This window comes from Tamandua tetradactyla, chromosome 23, assembly GCF_023851605.1.
Source record: "Tamandua tetradactyla isolate mTamTet1 chromosome 23, mTamTet1.pri, whole genome shotgun sequence".
Classification (NCBI taxonomy): Eukaryota; Metazoa; Chordata; class Mammalia; order Pilosa; family Myrmecophagidae; genus Tamandua; species Tamandua tetradactyla.
In genome coordinates, this window is record NC_135349.1 from 36,713,932 (window position 1) to 36,734,929 (window position 20,998).

At 40.1% G+C, this 20,998-nt stretch overlaps 2 protein-coding genes across 9 annotated transcripts in view; one reads left to right on the top strand and one right to left on the bottom strand.

Moving 5' to 3' along the window:
• The window catches only part of ERI2 (ERI1 exoribonuclease family member 2), a 54,646-nt gene extending 39,725 nt beyond the window's left edge, over nucleotides 1–14,921 (top strand). The window contains exons 9-11 of one of the 6 annotated variants that reach the window (XR_013168032.1): nucleotides 2,366–2,703; nucleotides 5,668–5,754; nucleotides 14,678–14,921. Coding sequence is in view for 3 of the 6 variants with exons in the window: in XM_077141615.1 (XP_076997730.1) it covers nucleotides 2,366–2,512 (147 nt within the window). In the remaining 3 variants the exon portion in view is untranslated. The other 5 variants (XR_013168031.1, XR_013168033.1, XM_077141615.1 and 2 more) reach the window with 5 other exon arrangements.
• The window catches only part of ACSM3 (acyl-CoA synthetase medium chain family member 3), a 54,676-nt gene that overhangs the window by 30,705 nt on the left and 2,973 nt on the right, over nucleotides 1–20,998 (bottom strand). For all 3 annotated transcript variants that reach the window (XM_077141621.1, XM_077141620.1, XM_077141619.1), the window contains exons 2-8: nucleotides 15,471–15,737; nucleotides 14,596–14,806; nucleotides 4,496–4,703; nucleotides 2,243–2,386; nucleotides 1,989–2,145; nucleotides 1,661–1,740; nucleotides 245–368 (exon numbers count right to left, since the gene is read on the bottom strand). In XM_077141621.1, coding sequence (XP_076997736.1) covers nucleotides 245–368; nucleotides 1,661–1,740; nucleotides 1,989–2,145; nucleotides 2,243–2,386; nucleotides 4,496–4,703; nucleotides 14,596–14,806; nucleotides 15,471–15,671 — 1,125 coding nt within the window. In that variant the 5' untranslated portion in view covers nucleotides 15,672–15,737. The remainder of the gene's footprint in view (nucleotides 1–244; nucleotides 369–1,660; nucleotides 1,741–1,988; nucleotides 2,146–2,242; nucleotides 2,387–4,495; nucleotides 4,704–14,595; nucleotides 14,807–15,470; nucleotides 15,738–20,998) is intronic.

Consider the following 20,998-nt stretch of genomic DNA (forward strand, 5'->3'; position numbering starts at 1 on the left):
TTTCATTTAAAAGTATGGTAACAGTCTCACCTGATCAGTTATAGAATGGTTGTTTAAATAACAACTGTATTTGTTAAGATATTTTGCAACTAGTTTCTCTAAAGCTTTATTATTATTACTATCCTCCTAATTACTCCATTCCTTCCCTAGCCTTCAAATGATAATAGGAATATAATAGGTGCTTTGGTTCTTATTCATGTGATTAAACTGAATCCAGCCCTATCTTTGCATGAGGTCTACATACTGTCTCAGTCTGTCCGTATCCTTCATAGATATCCAGGCCCGTTCTGTTTCTCCATTGTTCAGACACTTCAGGAGTGATTGGTTCCCCAGCGCTCACACAGTGCTTTAAGCTTTTAAACTTATAGCTCAGAAAACAGATAATAAGTTAGGTTTAGGAGGAAAAATGGGGAGAAATGGAAATTAGAATTATTTGTAATGAACTTACATTCCAATATCATAAAATGAAACCCCAAACACCAGTTTGGTTTTTTTTTTTTTGGAGGGAGGGTGATTTGTCTCAAAGAAAAGTGATCACCACTCTAGGCCTTAACATAAGGAAAGTACCACATGATAAAACTTTTTTTTTTTTTTTTTTTTTTTTTGCATGGGAAGGCCCTAGGAATCAAACCAGGGTCTTTGGCATGGCGTAAGAATTCTGCCACTAAGCCACCATCACACCATCCACATAAAAACATTTAAAATCAGTGATTAGGAGTTCACCAATTGTGAATTTAAATCAGCTCAGGTATATTTATATAATGGAATACTCTACAGTCATAAAAAGAATAAGGAAGATCATGGACAGTACTGTCCAACAGAACTTTCTGTTGTGATGAAAATATTTTACAATCTTCATTATCCACTACAACATCCATGAGCTTTATGCAGCTATTGAACACTTAAAATATGGCTATTATAACCAAGGAATGGAATTTTTCATTTAATTAAAATTAAAATTTGAATAACCACATGTGGTAAGTGGTTATCATACTGGATAGCACAATTCCAAGAGGTATTGTTAGGGGGAAAAAGCTAAGGTACAGAGATGTGTACATATTATACTATCTTTTATATTTATAAAGGAGAGGTGAATTTATTCATATTGGCTGCATGTACATAGATTTCAAGGAGGATACCCAAGAAATTGGAAACATTAGTTGCCTCCATGGAAGAAGATAACTGGTTGACAGGGAACAAGGGTTGGAGGGAGACTTTTCACTATATATCCTTATATACCTATTGAATTTTACATCATGTGAATGTAAATCCTATTCAAAAATTAAATATGATTTTTAGATATTTACCAATGTACCCCTGCCAATGAATCAGTAATAGAATAAAAAGATATTCATCCTCTCTCAGCTCGGATGACAGCCATCATGCAAAAGATCTTACGCTTAATAATTGCAGATATGGCTGGATATACCCTTTAATCTCCTTGCTTGGGGGCTCCCACTCTGGACACAGTAATAATCATTTAGACAATATAAGAAGAAGGAAAAGGAGGCAGAGAGAGAAATGGCTAAATCCTATACCTGCTAGTCTCTAGCTGTGTTTTTTTGGCAGAAATTTCTTTTATTTTATAGCTTATTTTCCTTCCTCCCCCGTCCACTAATTGCCCATTTCACTAACATCCACTAATATCAATTTATCTTACCTGGTCATATCTGTCTGCACAAGCATTCGATATGCAGTAGGAGCTGAACAGAAGACTGTGATGGGAAATTTTGAGAGAGTCTGCAATTAAGAAGAAGTAAACTCTTGATCTTACAATAACTTTAATAAGTACTTAAATGTTTATGGTAGGCACAGCACAATCTAAACATTGTTTATTTTTAATGTAAGCACTCACACCTTTTCAGACTTACTAATTTTCCAGTTTAAATCACTTAAATCTACTCTGATCTTTGCAAGTTACTTTATTCACCAGTTCTGCAAGTGATATTGCTAATGCATTTCTAAATGTTGACCTCTTGTGCTCTTACTTGCAAGATAGAAGTTGGCTCAAAACGTGGCAAATAATGTGCAAATACACATGTTCCCTGGGTCCATGGAGAAAAAACACTACTCCATGTAGACTTTGCCCAGCCTGTATCTGAGGTATTCCACATTATATCTGAGGATGTCAAATCCAGCCAGAACCTAGAAAACAAAGAAGAGCTGCAATGAATATAGGGAAAAAATAAGAATTGTCACCTTTCCAGTTTTTACACTTCAAGTTGCAATGTCATAGGAGTACCTTCCATTTATAGACAATCCTAAACCGAAACTGCTGTGAGTGTGCTCTGTCATTTTAGGAGATCCACTTGTCCCACTGGTAAAGTAAATGGCCATCGTCTCATTGTGCTTTGTCTTCACACAGGTGTGGTTGTCACTGGCATGTCTACAAAGGAAAACTACAATGATTCTACACATTAAACACACATCATGGACTGTTACCACTAAACAGAATTCAAGAATCCATCTCTACATCTTACGGATCAACATAGTGACTTATGTTGAATTCTAAGTTTGGTACTTTTCTGGAACAAAACTACACTTTGTCATCACTTGCCCAAAAGCCAATTTTGTATAGTTTCACTAGCTGATGAATAAGCGTTGAAGCATTTCAAAAACTCAAGAGTTTTATCATATCTCCCCCAGAATGAGAATTCTAACCTTGTGACAACTTAAAAAACTGCTCCTTCCCATCTACAATGGGTACTTTAAAATGTAATTTTTTAGAAAAAAATGAGTATGTTAATATAAGTCATGGTTAGTGGTATAAAATGGAGGCCAACAAATTGCAGCCTATGGGTCAAATCCAACCATGCTTCCTGAGTTGAGTAGTAGCCAGAGAGACCATTTGATCTATGAAGCCTAAAATATTTACATCTGACCCTTTCTAGAATAACATTTGCTGAATGCTGAAAGGATGATTTCTCTGGATACAGAACACTATAAAACTGAAGAGGTTCTAAGAATCCATTCAAGGGAGGAAGGATCCTATTTAAAGAGAAAGACAATATTTTAATTTCACAGGATAATTGTGCTTCTATAGAAGTCATGTGTTAGGGAAGCTGAAAGGAGAGAAACTACACACATACACATCAAGTGTCTAAGTAACATAAAATTTATCTGGGCATACTGGGTTTAAAATGAATGAATGAGAAATATCCAGGCTATGAAAAATATGGAAAAGCTGCTTTCAAAGTCTAACAAAAATAGGCCAAGTGTTTAGCCCATGATTTCATAAATATCTTCCTTAAAAATAGTATCTATAGCTCTTTCTCTCAGAGATATGGCAGGGTTATCATGCTCACCTCTTACTATGAGACAGTAAACATAGCAGGTAAGAGAATAGGCTCAGAACCATACTGCCTGGGTTTGAAACCCAGCTCTGCCAGATCCTAACATTTGACCTTATTCATCTGTATATAGTAGCTATGCCCTAGGTATTATGAGATTTAAATGAGTTACTATAGCTAAAATGCTTAGAACAGTGTCTGGCACATAAGCAGGGCCATATAAAAGTTGGCTATTATGGCAATTATAACATTAATTTCATTAGAACAGTACAACTCAACAAAGTGTTAATTATTTTAGAGGAGGTAAGAAAAAGTCCATAGGTGAAAGCATGCTCGCAAACCCTTGAGTATTGATAAGGAGGCTCATTCTAGAGAGGGAGTTTTCTAACAACCTAATTCTAGATATTAGAACCAGTACCTAACAAGAATTCCAAATGACTGTGGCAGCACCCCTATAGTTGGGCTTTATCATTAGTATAATTCAGTTACATAATTCCACTCATTAACATTAAGAATTCTTATTATTACCTGATAGAAATATTGCTGTTGGTAAGGGAAAGATATAGCTTACACAGAAGGACTGATGGTGGTCAACTTTCCTGAGAGATGATGGCAGTTCTGAAATGGATCCCATAATATGCTTCCTAGATCTCCAGCAGGAAGGAAGGACATATTCCTCCAAGGACTTTGTCTTCTTAGGGGATTGCCTTGGCCAAAGAGAGCTGCCTCCCCAAGGTTGTGCCTCCTTCTAGGGACAGCCCACATCCTGATCGGCATGGGTTATAAAGGCCAAGATTCCTTACTATGGTTATGGACAGTTTTGAGAACTAGCCAAGCTCCAAAGGTCAGAGGTCCCTTTTGGGGGTTGACTGAGGGCTTTGTTGGGAATGCATCACATATCAATTTCTTCCCCTGACCAATCTCACAACCCTTCCTTCACAGGTGTTGATCCAAAAATAATGAATTAATAAACTTATACACTAATCTCAGTCACAGGGTCTGTTTCCTGGGGATCCCAACCTATGAGAAATGCCCCCACCACCTGACTTCCTCAGAGCTTTGCACTGTCATGCAGCACTGATCACTAACTGTCCCCTTTGCCGACTGCTTTACTTTGCATTTTTCTGATCATTGGCAGGTTGAACATCTTTTCATTGTTGCCTTTCTTTTGGGGAAAGCTGTTCTCCAACAGTATGACTACTCACTTCATCATCTCCTTGAGGTTCTCCCACCCCTCTCTGGGGTTTTGAGACACAATTAGCTTGGAGTGCAGATTTTCACATTTAGGTGCAATAGCATCTACAGCTGGGGCTAAAACTTCATTGGTAATAATGCACTTTGCTTTTGAAGATTGAAGTCTGTAGAGGATGTCTTTCTGGGTCAGTTGAGTGGTTCCTGGAATGAAAACAGTCCCTAAAAGAGCAGAAAAGAATGTTAGGGTAGTATAGATAGCTCATGTACATTCTGTAGTCCTCAGAATGAGTTAATTTACCAGGCACACATATCTGTCTTCCTTTTGTTATCCTGCTTTTGCCTTTCAAGAGCTCATCTTTTTGAAGACTACTATAACATTGAACTTAAAGGGGGTTTTGATTGAAAAGTAATATTGCCCAACATTTACTGAGTACTTACAATGTGTCAAGCTCTTCTAAGTGTTTTGCATGTTTTAACTCATTTAATCTCAACCAAAAAAAAACCCCCCACAAAGCTATGAATAACTTTCCCAAGATCACTGAAGTAACAAGGACCAGTGCAGAGACCAAACCCTGCAGCTTACCTCCAGAGCCTGTACACTTAACCACTTCAGTATACTCCCAACAAAATGTACATGATTGTCTCATGGTTCTTTCCAAAAAGAAGGATTCAGGCATGCATCTTTTCTTTGGTTCTGCTACTGCTTTTGGATATTATACTGTATAGTGTAACATAATGGTTGAGAGTGTACCCTGGAGCCAGACCCTCTTATACTTCGATGGCTTTGGACAAGCCACTTAACTTCTGTCAGCTCGGCTTCTGCATTTATAAAATAGGATTATGATAAGATTACCTCCCTAATAGATATGAGGATTAAATGAGTTAAAATTTATAAAGAGCTTTGAATAGCACTCTATAAATTTTAACTTATTTCCTCAAAGGATAAATGGACTTTCAAACATATATAACTAAATTATATATAATATATAATTTCTTTTCCTTTAAATCTGGCTTCACTACTCTTACGTCCCAGACTCTCCTCTCAGAGGGGTGGAAGCTGTTAGCTTGATACATTTCACAATGGTTTTTACTCTTCTTTGGGTACACAGCAGGCAAGAACAATTGAAGAACACACACCAGGCAATTCCTAGACTTTTAACACTGGCTCATCTTTTCATTTCAGTGAAGGGCAGCCCCCTCCAGTAGAGCTCTTCAGGGAACAGACACCTGGACCAGAACACAAGACTCTTCAGAATAACTTCCTTTTCTAGTAAGAGTATGCAACATTGTTTAAATGAGGCTTTAGCTGACTTTATTCCTTAAAGACATTTCGCCTAGGGATATGGTATTAACCTACTTCACTCTTTTATATATTTTAAAGGCACTATCTAACAAGCCCACCACTAACTTTTACATCATTTTTTGGGGTGGTGGGGTGGTGGTGCATGGTCTGGGGAATAGAACCTGGGTCTCTGGCATGAAAGGTGAGCATTCTACCACTAAACCACAATCCACCAATAGGTTTTAATGCCCATAAGACATACTTTATTTAAACATATTACCCTTAGATATTTAATTCCTGCCAGTACTTAATTGATATATCTTTATCTCTATATATTAGATATATAGAGGTAAAGATATATCTTTAGACATTACATAGTTTCTTGTCAGGGAGCAGTCTGTTACTTTAAATTTAAAAATTATCTTCCATTATTGTTCCGGCACAATGTCCTAGTTGATTATAAGTGCAATGGGTTCATTTGTTCATTCATTCATTCATTCAGTAAATATTTTGTGTGGAAGGTACTTTTCTAAGTGCTATGGGTACAATGGAGAACAAGTTGGACAAAAGGTCATGTCCTCAGGAATTTTACATTTTAGTAGGGGAGACAGATAGTAAGCACATATACGATGTCAGGTTGGTGGTGTTTGAAATATTTTAAATAGATTTGTGCTATTTAAAAGAATAGGGAATGACCACTTGTGTCCTCAAGAATTAACTTTAGCCAAATAGAGGTCTGATCATTGTCCTAGATTTGGAATTTTCGGATGATAGGAATGTCTTTGTTATTCATGGTGGACCACCCCCAAAACACCTGTTAGGTTATGCTAATGAGATGACTCAGGGTGAGATCAGCCACAGTCTTAAGGTGGGAGCAGGCCTTGCCAGAAAGACCAACCATGTAATTAGGAGGTGTTCTAGTTTGCTAGCTGCCAGAATGCAATATACCAGAGCCAGAATGGCTTTTAAAAGGGGGAATTTAATAAGTTCCTAGTTTACAGTTCTAAGGCTGAGAAAATGTCCCAATTAAAACAAGTCTATAGAAATGTCCAATCTAGGTATCCAGGGAAAGATACCTTGGTTCAAGAAACCTGATGAAGTTCAAGGTTTCTCTCTCAAGAGAACACAATCTTGAGAACCTTGAGAACACAATCAGGGTTCCTCCCTCAGCTGGAAGGGCACATGGCAAGCATTGCATCATCTGCTAGCTTTCTCTCCTGGCTTCCTGTTGCATGAAGCTCTCCGGGAGGCATTTCCCCTCTTCATTTTCAAAGTGTTGGCTAGTGGTCTCTCTGCTTCATGGTGCTGCAGCATTCTCTGCTCTCTCTGAATCTCCTTCATTCTCCAAAATGTTTCCTCTTTTATAGGACTTCAGAAACTAATCAAATGGGTGGAAACACATTTCCCCCAATCCAGTTTAACAACCACTCTTGATTGGGTTGCATCTCCAGGGAGATGATCTAATCACAGATTCAAACATACAGTATTGAATAGGGATTATTTTGCCTTTAAGAAATGGATTTCGATTAAAACATGGCTTTTCTAGGGGACTGTGGTAGTTAGATTCAGTTGTCAACTTGGCCAGGTGAAGGCACCTAGTTCTGTTGCTGTGGACATGAGCCAATGGTATGTGAACTTCATTTGTTGCTAATTACATCTGCAGTTGGCTAGGAGGCGTGTCTGCTGCAATGAATGATGTTTGACTTAATTGGCTGGTGCTTAAATGAGAGAGCACAACGTAGCACAGCCTAAGCAGGTCGGCATACCTCATCTCAGCACTCATAGCTCAGCTCAGGCCTTTGGAGATACAGAAAGAAGTCACCCTGGGGAAAGTTGTTGGAACCCAGGAGCCTGGAGAGAAGGCCGGCAGAGACCATCCTGTGCCTTCCCACATAAGGAAAAACCTCAGTGGAAAGTTAGCTGCCTTTCCTCTGAAGAACTAACAAAATAAATCCCCTTTTATTAAAAGCCAATCCGTTTCTGGTGTGTTGCATTCCAGCAGCTAGCAAACTAGAACAGGGACATACATCCTTTCAAACCAGCACAGGGGGTTAGGGTTTTGAGCCAGTGATATTGGCCCAATATCCAGGGATGGAAGGGGAGTTAGAGATTGAGTTCAACCAGATTAACATTGATTCAGTCAAGCCTATATAATGACACCCCAATAAAAACTGCATTTATTATGCAGCTTTAAGACAGAATAAACTTATGAAGTATGTAACAACATGGATGGACCTTGAGAACATTATGCTGAATGAGACTAGCCAAAAATGAAAGGACAGATACTGTATGGTCTCACTGATATGAACTGACATTGGTGAACAAACTTGGAATATTTCGTTGGTAACAGAGACCATCAGGAGATAGAAATAGGGTAAGATATTGGGTAATTGGAGCTGAAGGGATTCAGACTGTGCATCAGAACTGAATACAAAAACTCAGAACTGGACAGCACAATACTACCTAACTGTAATACAATTATGTTAAAACACTGAATGAAGCTGCATGTGAGAATGATAGAGGGAGGAGGGCTGGGGACATAAATGAAATCAGAAAGATAGATAGATGTTAAAGATGGAGATGGTATAATCTAGGAATGCCTAGAGTGTATAATAATAGTGAAATGTACAATGTACAATTAAAAAAAAAAACTCTGGACACTGAAGTTTAGGTGAGTGTCCCTGGGTAGCAATACTCTTTGAGTATTGTCATATATCTTGGATGGAAGGGTGATGGGTACTAAGTCTACAGGAAAAGGGTACTGGAAGCTTTCTATTTGGGGACCCTCTCAGATCATGTGTATACATTTCTTCTTTTGGTAGTTCTGATATGAATACTTTCTGCTATCATAAAACTGTTACCAGAAGTGTACCCTGCCCTGAGTTCTGAGTCATTCTACTGAATTCTCAAACCTGAAGGGTAATGGAAACCCAGGAATTTGTACTCATTGGTCAGAACTGAGGGTAGTCATGGAAACCCCTGGTATCCCAAGTGGAGATAGTTTTGTGGAGGGCTGTGTCCTTAATCTGTAAAGTTTGGACTAATTCTGGGCAGTTAGTGTTAGAATAGCATTGGACCACATGGGGTGGAGGAGGAGCTGCTTTAGGCATAGGGAGGATTCCTATTTATATTTACATTTTATGTAAAAAGGAAATGCTCAAAACTTCTGGAAATAAAACATTCGTTTCCCTCCCACAGTTGTTATTTTTGCATGAATGCATAGGGATTGATACATGCTACTTAAATCCGATGCTGGAGAAGAGGTCTAAAAGCTCTGTGGAGTAGTAGAATGAGCATTATGCTGGACATCCTGGCTCAAAGATTCTTATTTTGCCCATTTCTCTAATCAGTGTGTGACCCTGACCAACTTGCTTATATATCTCTGGCCTTCACTTTTCCTTATTTTTAAATTAAATAGGAGAGTTGGTTTCTTGCTAGTCAAAGCTTGGTCCCTGGATCAGCAGCACAGACATCACCTGGAAGCTTGTTAGAATTGTAAACTCTCAAATACAACTCTGGGTTTATTGATCAGAATCTAATTTGTATTTTAACAAGATCCGTAGGCAATGCACATGCACATCAGAATTTGAGTAGAACTTAATTAGATGGTTTTTAAGAACTATTCCTATTTGAAATTTTATGAAAATTCTAGAAAATGCTGGAGGAGTGCACTGGCCTCTAGTACTAAAGGATTAATTCAGAAGGCTGGGTTGTTCAAAATCTGCATATTATAAAGAAAGGTTTGGCACCTGACTAACAACTGGAAGATAACTTGTGAGGCCAAGGGATATCCTATTTGATTAGCACATCTTTTTTACCTAGGGTCTTGGGCTATGCCAGATAGTTTATGACAACATTGTGATTTATGGTGGGGACCTTGGACCATGTGGCATCAGTTTGACCTCTAGAGGGTCTGGAGACTGAGTAACTAAGGGCAGGCACACAGACTCTCTGTGTCTGTGTGATCAATCCTCAATATAAACTCTGGGCACCAAGGGCTGGGTGAGCTTCCCTTGTTGGCAATACATTGCGTGTGTTTTATATATCACTACTGGTAGATTTAAACACTGTCTGTAAGGGAGAGGATAGTTGCTTTGCCTGGTCTCTCCTGGACTTTGTCATTTGTACTTTTTACTTTTGATGATTTTAATCTGTATCCTTTTGCTATAATAAACTATAACCATGACTGCGACATTTCCGAATTCTGTGAGTCCACACAGTGACTCATTGAATGTGAGGATGGTTTCAGAGACCCCTGGCAATGCTGAATGATCTTGAGCAAGTGACTTAATCTTCTTTTTACCCCAGCTACGAAAACTTTAGTTTCCCTGTTTGCAAAATGAGGTTTCCTCTTCTTAAGCATAAACCTCTTATGAAGATGAAATGAGCAGATGAGCAAGATGGAAGAATAGGATAGGTCAAGTTCACCTCTGCTCCAAGGAGCAGCTAGGGAAGTGACAGAAAATGACCAGGACAGTGATTCCAGGTTGTAAGTGACCTGGGAGGATCTTCTACACCACATAGGGAGACCTTCGTTGAAAAAGCAGAAGAACTGAGATGCAGAGAACTGAAGACTGCCAGCTAGTGCAAACAGCCTGCCCCTTTCCAAATGGAGGCCTGGAGCTCTCAGGAGTACACTGACAGGAAGACAGGGACAAGGAAGTAAGCCAAACTGCATTCTTAAATGCAATGCCCCTATCCCATGACCCATGACTCCCCAAAACCCCACACACCTGAACCCTGTCACCCGTCCACCCACTGCACTCCAATCACCCCCATTCCAACCACCCTCCCCATGCATCCCTGCCCTGCACCCAGGCCCCACACATGTGCAAAAGCCTGACCCAGCCCAACCCACCTCTCCTGTTGAAGTGTTTAGTCTCACCCCCTGCCCCTCCTAAGATCCACACATCCACGTCCAGCCCCTCCACCCCTGCCTCCCCCTCCCTGCCCCCTACAGACGGTCACCTGCATATTCGGGCTGCAGGCACTCCCATTCATACCAGGGCGACACGTGCACCCAGCCCATATAGTCATGCACCGCACCCCCACCAGCTCTGCACAGGCGTACATCAGTATTCTGCCCCTTCCAGACCCGTGCACACACATGCACCCACACATGCCATGACCCCTCAGCTCTGGGAAAGTCCTAACCTGTGCATCCAGGCCACACCCACTCCCAGCCCAGGTAGGCACAATTCCACCCCACTGCCCCTGAGCTCTGCGCATGTGCACACCAGGGCCCTGCCCCCAGACCTATGCACACACATAGCCACATCTTCTCCATCGGGCACCCATGTATCCATGCACTGACCTCTTGTCCCCTGCACCCCTACCCCGTCCCCTACCCCACACACTTGCACACCCTTGCCCACATCCCTCCTCTACCAGCCCCCTCCCCTGCACAAGTACACTTCTCCCACACCTGGCAGGTCCTCTTGTGCGCGTTTGTGCCACAGAGCCCCTGCCCATGTACCCCTGTCCCCCACCCCACATGGGCACACTGGCGCCAGGGCCCCACCCACCCAACATCACCCACCCTGACACATGTTCCACTACCTCCATGACCTGTGCTCTGCTCCTACACACTCACACATCCATGTTCTGGTCCCTCCCCTGTTTAAAGACACTCCCACACCATGCCTCCCTTTCCTCTGACTTCTGTGTTCTGTACTCCACACCCTGACACCCATGACCTACACACTCCATGCACCCACCCCATCCTGCCCATGTACCAGCCCCAGCACAACTGCATAGCACCCCTCCCCATCCACTCCCTGCCATGGCTTACCTCTGTGTCTCCCATGCTGCACCCTGCTCCCATGCTCCAAGGCCATCCTGAGCTGTACCTCACCCCCACAGCCCCTGCACTGCTCCTCCATAACCCTACAACCCACACCCCACGCTCATAGGCAACAGCGTAGTGTCCCCGACCTGTGCATATACCTGCATGCAACCTGTCACCACACTGTTGTGCCTCTCCCCATGCCCCGCATCCTGCTCCCACCCATCCCACAAATACTAAGCTTTAGACTACTGAAGGAAATCAGTTTCCAAAGTAACCCTATCAAGATATTTACATGCACGAAGACAACATAAGATCACTAGCCATATGAAGATGCAGACAGATATAGCCCAGTCTCAATTAAAACACTGGAGGAGACACAGACTTTGGAACAACTAATCAAAGATGTTCATATAACACTACTAAATAAAATCAGTTGGATGGCTAATGGCATAAAGGAGACCAAGAAGACATGAGAAGAGCATAAAGAGGAATTTGAAAGAATAAATAGAAAAATAGCAGATATCACAGAGATTAAATATGCTGTAGACCAAATAAAAAATATACTAGGGACACACAAAGCATATTTGAAGAGGCAGAAGAAAGAATAAGCTAACTAGAGGCCAGGACAACTGATTTCAAACACATAAAAGAGAAATGGCAAAAAAGATGGAAAAATTTGAATTGGATCTCAGGGAAATGATGGACAAACCAAAGCACACAAACATAAGAATCATTGGTATCCCAGAAGGAGAAGTGAACAGTAAAGGGCTAGGAAGATTAGTGGAGGAAATAATGGGGGAAAACTTCCCAACTTTCATAAAAAAACATAAATATGCAAATCAAAGAAGCCCAACAAACTCCAAATAGAATAAATACAAATAGGCATTCCCCAAGACACATACCAATCAGTCCTTTAAATGTTGAAGAGAAGCAGAAAATCCTGAAAGCAGCAAGTGAAAAACAATCTACTGCATATAAGGGAAACCATATAACACTAAGTTCAGACTACTTAACTGGCACCATGGAGGTGAGAAGGCAGTGGTATGGTATATTTAGGATCTTGAAAGAGAAAGACTTCCAGCCAAGAATTTTGTACCCAGCCAAACTGTCCTTCAAAACTGAGGGGAAGATTAAAATTTTCACAGACAAGCAAAGGCTGAAAGAATATGTCAACAAGAGACTGGTCCTTCAAAAAAATACTAAAGGTAGTTCTGCCAGTTGAAAGAAAAAAAAAGACAGGAGAAGGAGTTCTGGAGGAGGCACAGAATTGAAGAGTAGTAGAAGTAACCTAAAAGATAAAAAGAGCAAGAGGGAAAAGAATATATAGATCTGACAAATAAAATCCAAAACATAAGATGGTGGATTCAAGAAATGCCTTTACAGTAATAACTTTGAATATAAATGGACTAAACTTACCAATTAAAAGATACAGATAATCCTGCTATATACTGCTTATAAGAGACTCATCTTAGATACAAGGATACAAATAGATTGAAAGTGAAAGGATGGAAAAAGATGTTCCACACAAGGTGTAACCAAAAGAAAGTAGGAGTAGTGATACTAATATCAGAAAACTAGACTTTAAATGTAAAGACATCATAATAGACAAAGAAGGACACTATATATTAGTAAATGGGACAATTTCATGGGAGCAGCTGTCTCTTTTAATCCTGATTCAACACTGTTGGTGGGAAACTTTTGATTAGATTATCTCCACAGAGATGTGGTGCAGCCAATTGTGGGTTTGACCTTTTGATTAAATAGAGATGTGACTCCACCCATTCCAGGTGGGTTTCAATTGGTTTTAATAGCGTCTTAAAAAGGGGAAACATTTTGGAGACACCTCAGAAATGGCAGAACCAACAAAGATGCTTGGAGAACAGTTGCTTCACAGAACAGAGACACAGATGTTTGGAGATGTCTTGGAGTCCAGCCAACATCACCATGAGATGTTAAGCAAGCCAGTACTGGAAAGAGTCAAGGGAAGCCAGGAGATGAAGTAGCCCCAGAGAAACACAGTGAGGAACTTTCACAGGAACAGAGACTGAAAGCAGTGAAGCCCAGGAGCAAGGGACCAGTGTGCCTTCCCAGTTGACAGAGGTGTTCCAGATGCATTGGCATCTCTTGAATCAAGACATCTTTCCATGGATACCTTAGTTTGGACATTTTCATAGGCTTAGAATTCTAAACTTGTAACTTATTAAGTTCCCTGAATAAAAGGCTTTTCATTTCTGGTATATTGCATTCTGGCAGCTTGCAAACAGAAACCATTTGACATGGCTGGAGTTTGGAGCATGTGGGTGGGGGAAATGAGAGCAACAAAGGGAAGATAGAACCTTCCATGACAAAAAATAATGAAGTTTATACTTTGCCTAGTAGTCAAAGGGGAGTTATTAAATAATGTCAAGCTGTAAAATGACAAGACAAAATGTGTGTTCTAGCCACGTTCTGGCTATGGAGGATGAATTGGGTTGGGTTGGGGTATGAACATCTATGACATGAGAATTAGGGAGACTTTTTGGGAAATCCAATCCAGAGATGGTAAAGGTGAGGCAATGGAATTGGAGAAGAAAAGTGACTCTGGAAGGGTTTAGGGGGTTAAATTGATAAGATGTAGGAACTAATTAGCAGGGAAGAGTTGCATTTGGCTGGCTTAGGACACCAGGCAGATGGAAATTAACCATGAGAGAAAATAAAGGCATGAAACAGGGACTGGGGTAGGTGGGAAGATAATAACCTCAGTTGTGGATGCTTTGAGTTTTAGGTGCCCATGGGTCCCATAAGAAGAGAAGCACAGTACGTATGAATGTTGAACTATTTCACTATGGAAGACTTATTTCATTATGGAAAAACCCAACCCCTAGTTTAGACCAAAAGATCTGTCATGTCCCCAACACATTTTTAAGATTCCTGATGATAATACTATACTATACACAATTCTTCAAATAATACCCTATAAACATTTCTTGGTTACTTAGAAGTTTTCAAAAAGCTCCCATCCAGCTTAGTTTAAATATGATCAGATTGTAAGCATTACCAACCTGTTCGCAGACAGGCCACATTTGCCAGCCACCACTCTGGGATCCTGGGGAGAATTGCAATTACTCGATCTCCCCTTTGCAGGTCACAGGCTTCTGTAAGTATATTGGCAAATTTCCTGGATAAAGATCCCAGTTCCTCAAAACTCCATCTCACCTCTTCGCCATTTCCATTTATCCACCAGAAGGCTGGATTGGAAGGTCTCTCTCCAGCCTGACCAAAGACAAACCATCATGAATTTAAAGGTTATTGTGCAGTTAAACTCTATTTCAACTCACTTAATGAAATATTTTCTCTGAAGAAAATTTATAGCTCATTAGTTAAGACAGATGAAATATTTGGAAATAGCTCTGAGATTCTTTTTCCCAAATGTATGGATCCATAGCATATCTACTAGTCATTGTCATTTCTCATTTAGTTTTTCTTTCAAAAAAGTTGGAATTCTTGCATTCCTTTATGTCTTTTTCAATGCTACTATATCTATGCCCTATTTTTTTTTTTTTTTTACCATTTCTGAATCTAGGAGTTACTTTTTACTCTACAACTTTTTGTTAAAAATCAACCTGGAACCATACATTTATTTAATCAGGGTTTCTCAAGCATTGTTAACATTCTCAACTACTGTTGATATTTTGGACCAGATAATTTTTTGTGGGTGGCAGTGCAGTGTTGGGGGGGGTGAGGAGAACAGGCTCTCCTGTGCATTGTAAGATGTTTACAACATCCCTGAGCTCTTTCTGCTAGATGACAGTAGCCCTTCCCAACCCAGTAATGACAAAAAAAAAAAAAGTCTCCAGAAGTTTGCAAATGTCCCCTGGGGCAAAATTGCTCCCAGTTGAGAACCACTGATAAAACCTGAGTGGCCCTTTCTCCATACCTTTTCTTTCTTGGTCCATTGATCGAGGACATCTGCGGCAAAGTTGAAATACTCTGGGATCTCCAATTTGAAGTCCTGCTTCATCAATTCATAGCTGGAGAAATTCTGAGGGGCAATTATTCTATAATCTTTATGTAATGCTCTCACAGAACCAGGAATTGCCAGGCACTGAAAACACCTGGCCTGAAGTAATACCTTCATGGTGACAAGAGCTAGCTGCAGTCTTGAATGTTTTGGCACTCAGGATTTCTACAGCAATCCGTTCACCTGAAGATCAGCAAAAAAGGACAGGTATTGTTTTTGTTCTGATGGTGACTCCTACCCCAAAACAGCTAAGTTTTATTATTATTGGTGTGTTCACAATGATAATACCATATTCTGAGCACTTGCTACATTCCAAACACCGCTCCATGGTTTACATACAATTTCTCATTAAATCCTGGGAAACACTGTGAAGTGGGTACTATCATCATCTCTTTTTACAGAAAAATAAAGTGAAATTAAATGAAGCCGAGGCCCCATAACTAGTAAGAGGCAGAGCCTGGATTTGAGCTCAGAACTGTCTGGTCTAGGCCATTCTCCTGATTAAGACATGCTACTGCCTCTCCTATGTATTTCTAAAAAAGTAAAAATCTGAGTAACCCAGTTATTCTCACTGAAAGCAAAGAGCAAAGCCTTCTTACCTTCCATTTGCATATTTCAAAAGTTCACAAATGTTAAGGAGGGTTTTCCCCAGTGGATAATTCATAGATGAAACTGAGAGTAGCCCTACTGAGAGTAGGTTTTATACCTAATTAGTAGATCTAATTAGGTATAAAACCACTGTCTAAGATACTCTGGTTTATAGATTGCAGTTCCCATGCTCCCAATAGGAACCCAGGCTAACTTCCAGCCCAGGCCTGAACAAGTTGGTTTAGACTGCATTTACTGGAATTGTAATAACAGGGCTTTAACCTTTAGGATTTTTGTGGGGGAGGCCCCTTCAGGTGACCTAGCACTCCCGGCCTCAGTGGGAAATCATTTGATCACTATGGCATTTAATTGGCTGAAGCCTCTTTAAATGAAGCTGTTAAAAATACAGCCCTTGGGATTACTAATGTTCAGGGTTCTGACTTTCTGTCGTTGTCCATGTGTTACTCTCACAATCATTAAATCATCATTTTAACTGCAATTACTAGCAGTATGTTGTATAAAGTAGTCTGGCTACATGAAAGCATTACTGTAGTAATACATTACCAAAATAATAATTAATAATGGGTATCAACTATAAGTTTTGCCCTAAATGGACCAGATATTTGGACATCATGATCATTGATGCTCCCAACACATCGGGAGCTCTGGGCACTTCTTCTGACCTTCCCACCTATTCGTGTGAGGACCTCATACATTGGTGAGATTGAGCCCTCTAAGATCACCTGCAAAGTCCCAGAGAGGGGAAGCAACTTCTTTCAATTGTCATGCCAAAGTTAGAACTAGAACGCAGGTGTTCATGTTCCCATTCCCATTCAAATGTTTTCTTGACTGAAGTTCAGTGGATTTGGGATATCTTAGAGCAGTGGCTCCCAACTCTGTCTTTTTATATTTGAATCACCAGGAAAGCTTTTTAAAAATTTCTGATACCTAAGTATTCCTGATGCCAATTAAACCAGAATCTCTGGGGGTGGGACCTGGGCATCCACTTTAAAAGTTCCTTAGAGGATTCCAATATGCCACCAAGGTGGAGAACCACTGGTCTAAATGCTGGGGTCTGTGAATCAGCAGCATCAGCATCACCTGGAAAGCTTGTTAGAAATGCACATTCTCAGGCCCCACTCCAGCCCAATTGAATCACTCGGTTTTCACATTTTAACAAGATCCCTATGTGATTGGTGTGAATGTTCAAGTGGGAGAAGGGCTGGCCTATAGCGTGGTAGTTAAACACTGGTTTTTTGAACCATACAATCATGGGGTATGGTCTGTTCTGCCACTTTTGAGCTTTGGGACCTCACTTGAATTATTAACAGCTCTCAATGTTTCATATTTTACCAATGGAGACAATAACTGAACCTCTGTCAGAGAGTTGTCTGGAAGATTAAATGAGATAATGCATGCAAAGAGCAAACTTTTTCTCTTGAAAGGGTCAGACAGCAAATATTTTAGACTTTGTGGGCCATACTGCCCCTATATCAACTGCTCAACACTGCTGTTACGATGGCAGCCATTGATAAGACATCAATAAGTGGGCATGGCTTTATTTATGGATACCAAAGCTTTCATTTCATGTATTTCAAATGTCTTGAATTATTATACCTGCTTGTATTTTTCCCAGCCATTAAAATATGTAAAACCAGTTTTAGCTCCCAGGCTGCACAAAAAAAGAAAGAGGGCTTGATTTAACCCACAGCTGTAGTTTGCTGATCTCTGCACTGGCATGTAAGTTCTAAGGGTGGGGACCTTGCTGGTTACTGCTGGGGGAGTCACAGACCCATGTTTAGCAGCCACCCTCCAGCCCTTGTCAACCCCCGACTCCCGCCTCCTCTTCTATTGTGCAATGATATTTCAGTCTATTTCCATTCCACAACCCCTGGGAGACGTTAGGTCTAATGAGAGGCCCAACCAGACCTTAAAGTCAGAAGCTGACTGGGTACAAGCAACCCCAGATGCTCCTCAGGGCAAGAAACTCTCAGTGGCAGGGCCTTCTCCCCCATAGGTGATAAATACCTACCTAGGGCAGCACAAACTTGTCTCTCATCTCCCATGAGAAGTAGGGCTTACGGAGCCACCATCTTCCCATACTGGCCTGAGCAGCTTGGCCTTTTTGGGAGACCAGCCATGATAGGATCTCTTCCCCTGCTCTTATGGACCCTTTGTGCTATATAGGTGATAAAGTGGTCATTTGCTAAAAGTTTCTGTGATGCCCGAGTCTGTGTATATATAGCAACTTGCTCCACAGTTATGTTCACTGTTCTATCACTGAGAATTAGAAGAGTGGTTGGCCCAAAGTAGGTGCTTAACAAATTTTTTTTTTACCAAATAGATGACCTTTGTAGAAGGGAGAACTTTTGAACACGTGTGGATTAATAGTCAGATGTCTATTTCAATAACTCAAGATCAGAGTAGATCTGATAAGGGTCTTTACTGCTTTAACCAGATTTATGTGACTATCTGCAATATCCACATGCAGCTATTTACACTTAAATTCATTTCAATACAATAAAAGTTAAAAATCAGTTTTTTAGTCACACTAGCCACATTTCAAGTGTTTAACAGTCACATGTGGCTAGTGGCTACTATATTGGTCAGAGCAAATGTAGAAGCTTTCTATCATTGCAGAACATTCTTCTGGCCAGTGCCGGTCTATATTGATAAAAGCTCAGAACTAGATTGAAAAGAAATATTAAAATAAAGGAAAATTGAAGGGTAGGGTTCTCAAGTTAAGATTTTTCTAAGGGTTCATATTTAAGTAAAGTGTTGTCCATTTTGTCTTTCTTACCTAAGGGCCATGGGAGGGAAAGTGTTGTCAGAAAGCTCTGGGTAGTTCTCTTATGCTCTAGGAGAAGAGACTGTTCTATAGAACAGAAATAAAACCACTATGAGGCCTGGTTTCCTGGTGGGTTAAGTCCTCAGGTCCCCAAATGTCATTCTGAGTGGGAGCCACCTGTCTCTGCTGTTTGTCTGAGAATCCCAGCCTGCGCGTATAGTTGGCAGAGCTCCATGTAAAGGAAGGTTGTTCATACCTGCTTGGAATGAACATGTGCAGATATCAGTGCCCTTGTAAAGATGAATGAAGGCACATTTGCAACTTTCTCTCCTTGTAATTTTGCTTTCTCTTTTCCAGTGGGAGTCCCTTCATGAACATCTACACTTACTTTTAAGTCATAGGTATCTTCCTTCTTACAGAATTAGGAACAGATTTCCTTCAACTGAAGGAAGAAGTTAAATAGTCAACACTGTTTTTAGATATGTTTTATCTATATTTTTACTTAATTTTGTGGATAATGTCTTCAAATGGTTCAAAAAACATAAAAGGTAAGAAGTAAGAAATCTGTCTCCCACACGTGAAGTTAAGTTCATGTATCAGCTTGGCTGGGCGAAGGTGTCTAGGTGTTTGGTTAAACAAGCACTGGCCTGGTTGTTACTGTGAAGTTACTTCATAGACGGATTTTTATCTATAGCCAGTTGGTTGCATATATGACTGGGTGCATCTACAGTCAATAAAGGAGATTGCCCTCAGCAATGAGGAGAGTCTCCTCATCCAATTAGATGGAGGCCTTAAAACTAGAGTGAAGGATTTCAGAAATCAGAAAGAATACTTACTTCAGCCAGCTAGTTCATCCTGGGGAATTCAACTTTACCTTCCTTGGCATTTACAGTTTGTGACTTGCCCTATGGAACTTGGACTTGCCCATACCTATGGTAGTGTGAGCTGATCGCTATAATAAATATATTAACATTGATATCTATGTATTAGGATATATCTATATTGCCTGTTGGTTCTGTTCCTCTGAAGAACCCTAACTAATGCATAACCCAGTCTCTCAGCTGCCCAGTTTCACATGACTTCCACCCTCCCATATATTTATTTCTTTATTTCTCTTCTGGGTGCCTTTATGTGCATTCAAGCAAACCCGACTATAAATTGTTATTTTTCCAGCACTTTTACACAACAGGTACCCTAGAATACTCAGGACTCTTTGTGTGTGTGTGTGTGTATATATATATATATATATATATTAATTTAACAACATATTTTGGAGGTCTTTGCATATCAGTACACAAATCTTCCTTATTCTATTTTTTTTTAACAGCTTCATGGAATTCCAGTGAACAGTTGTGCCATAATCTTTTTTCTTTTTTACATTGGAAACATTTATTGCTAACATATGACTTTTAAAGAGAATGTTCTTATAATTTTTGAGAAATTCCATACATATTTTGAAGGTATTGTTATGAAATAAATTAGGATATGCTACAAATAAAATGCCATTAATGGATGATAAGAATACAGACCTTTTCAGTGGAGAGCAATTGAAGCAATTTTTTTTTAACAGAAACTAGCTTCCAAGTGCTTTGTAATATATTCAGCCCCAGAAAGCCAGTGTTGTGCCATAATCTTAAACTAATACCTTACTGATGATCATTTGAGCCATTTACATTATTTGCAATCTAGATGAAAATTTGAAACTAAGGCATTCCTATTAGCTTCTCCATAAAGAATGCCCTGATTCCTTCTCTTATTACTTGGATATAACAAAAAAACAAATGGATTTAAAAATGGTTAAGAAGTATCAGAAGAAAATTCTGATGCTATTAAAATAAGAGGCAAGTATTTGAACTAGTCTGAACAAATATCTTGGGGCCCTGTTCTCTATTCTTGTTAGATTGGTATAATTCATTTATTTATTCAACAAATATTGATTGAGCACCTACTATGAACTATTTCAGGCCCAGAAGAAAGAGAGGCGAATGAAAGAGACCAGGTCTTCCCTGCTGTCATGGGAGACACATATAATAAGTCAAAAAATAAATGTGACAAATGATGCCAAAAA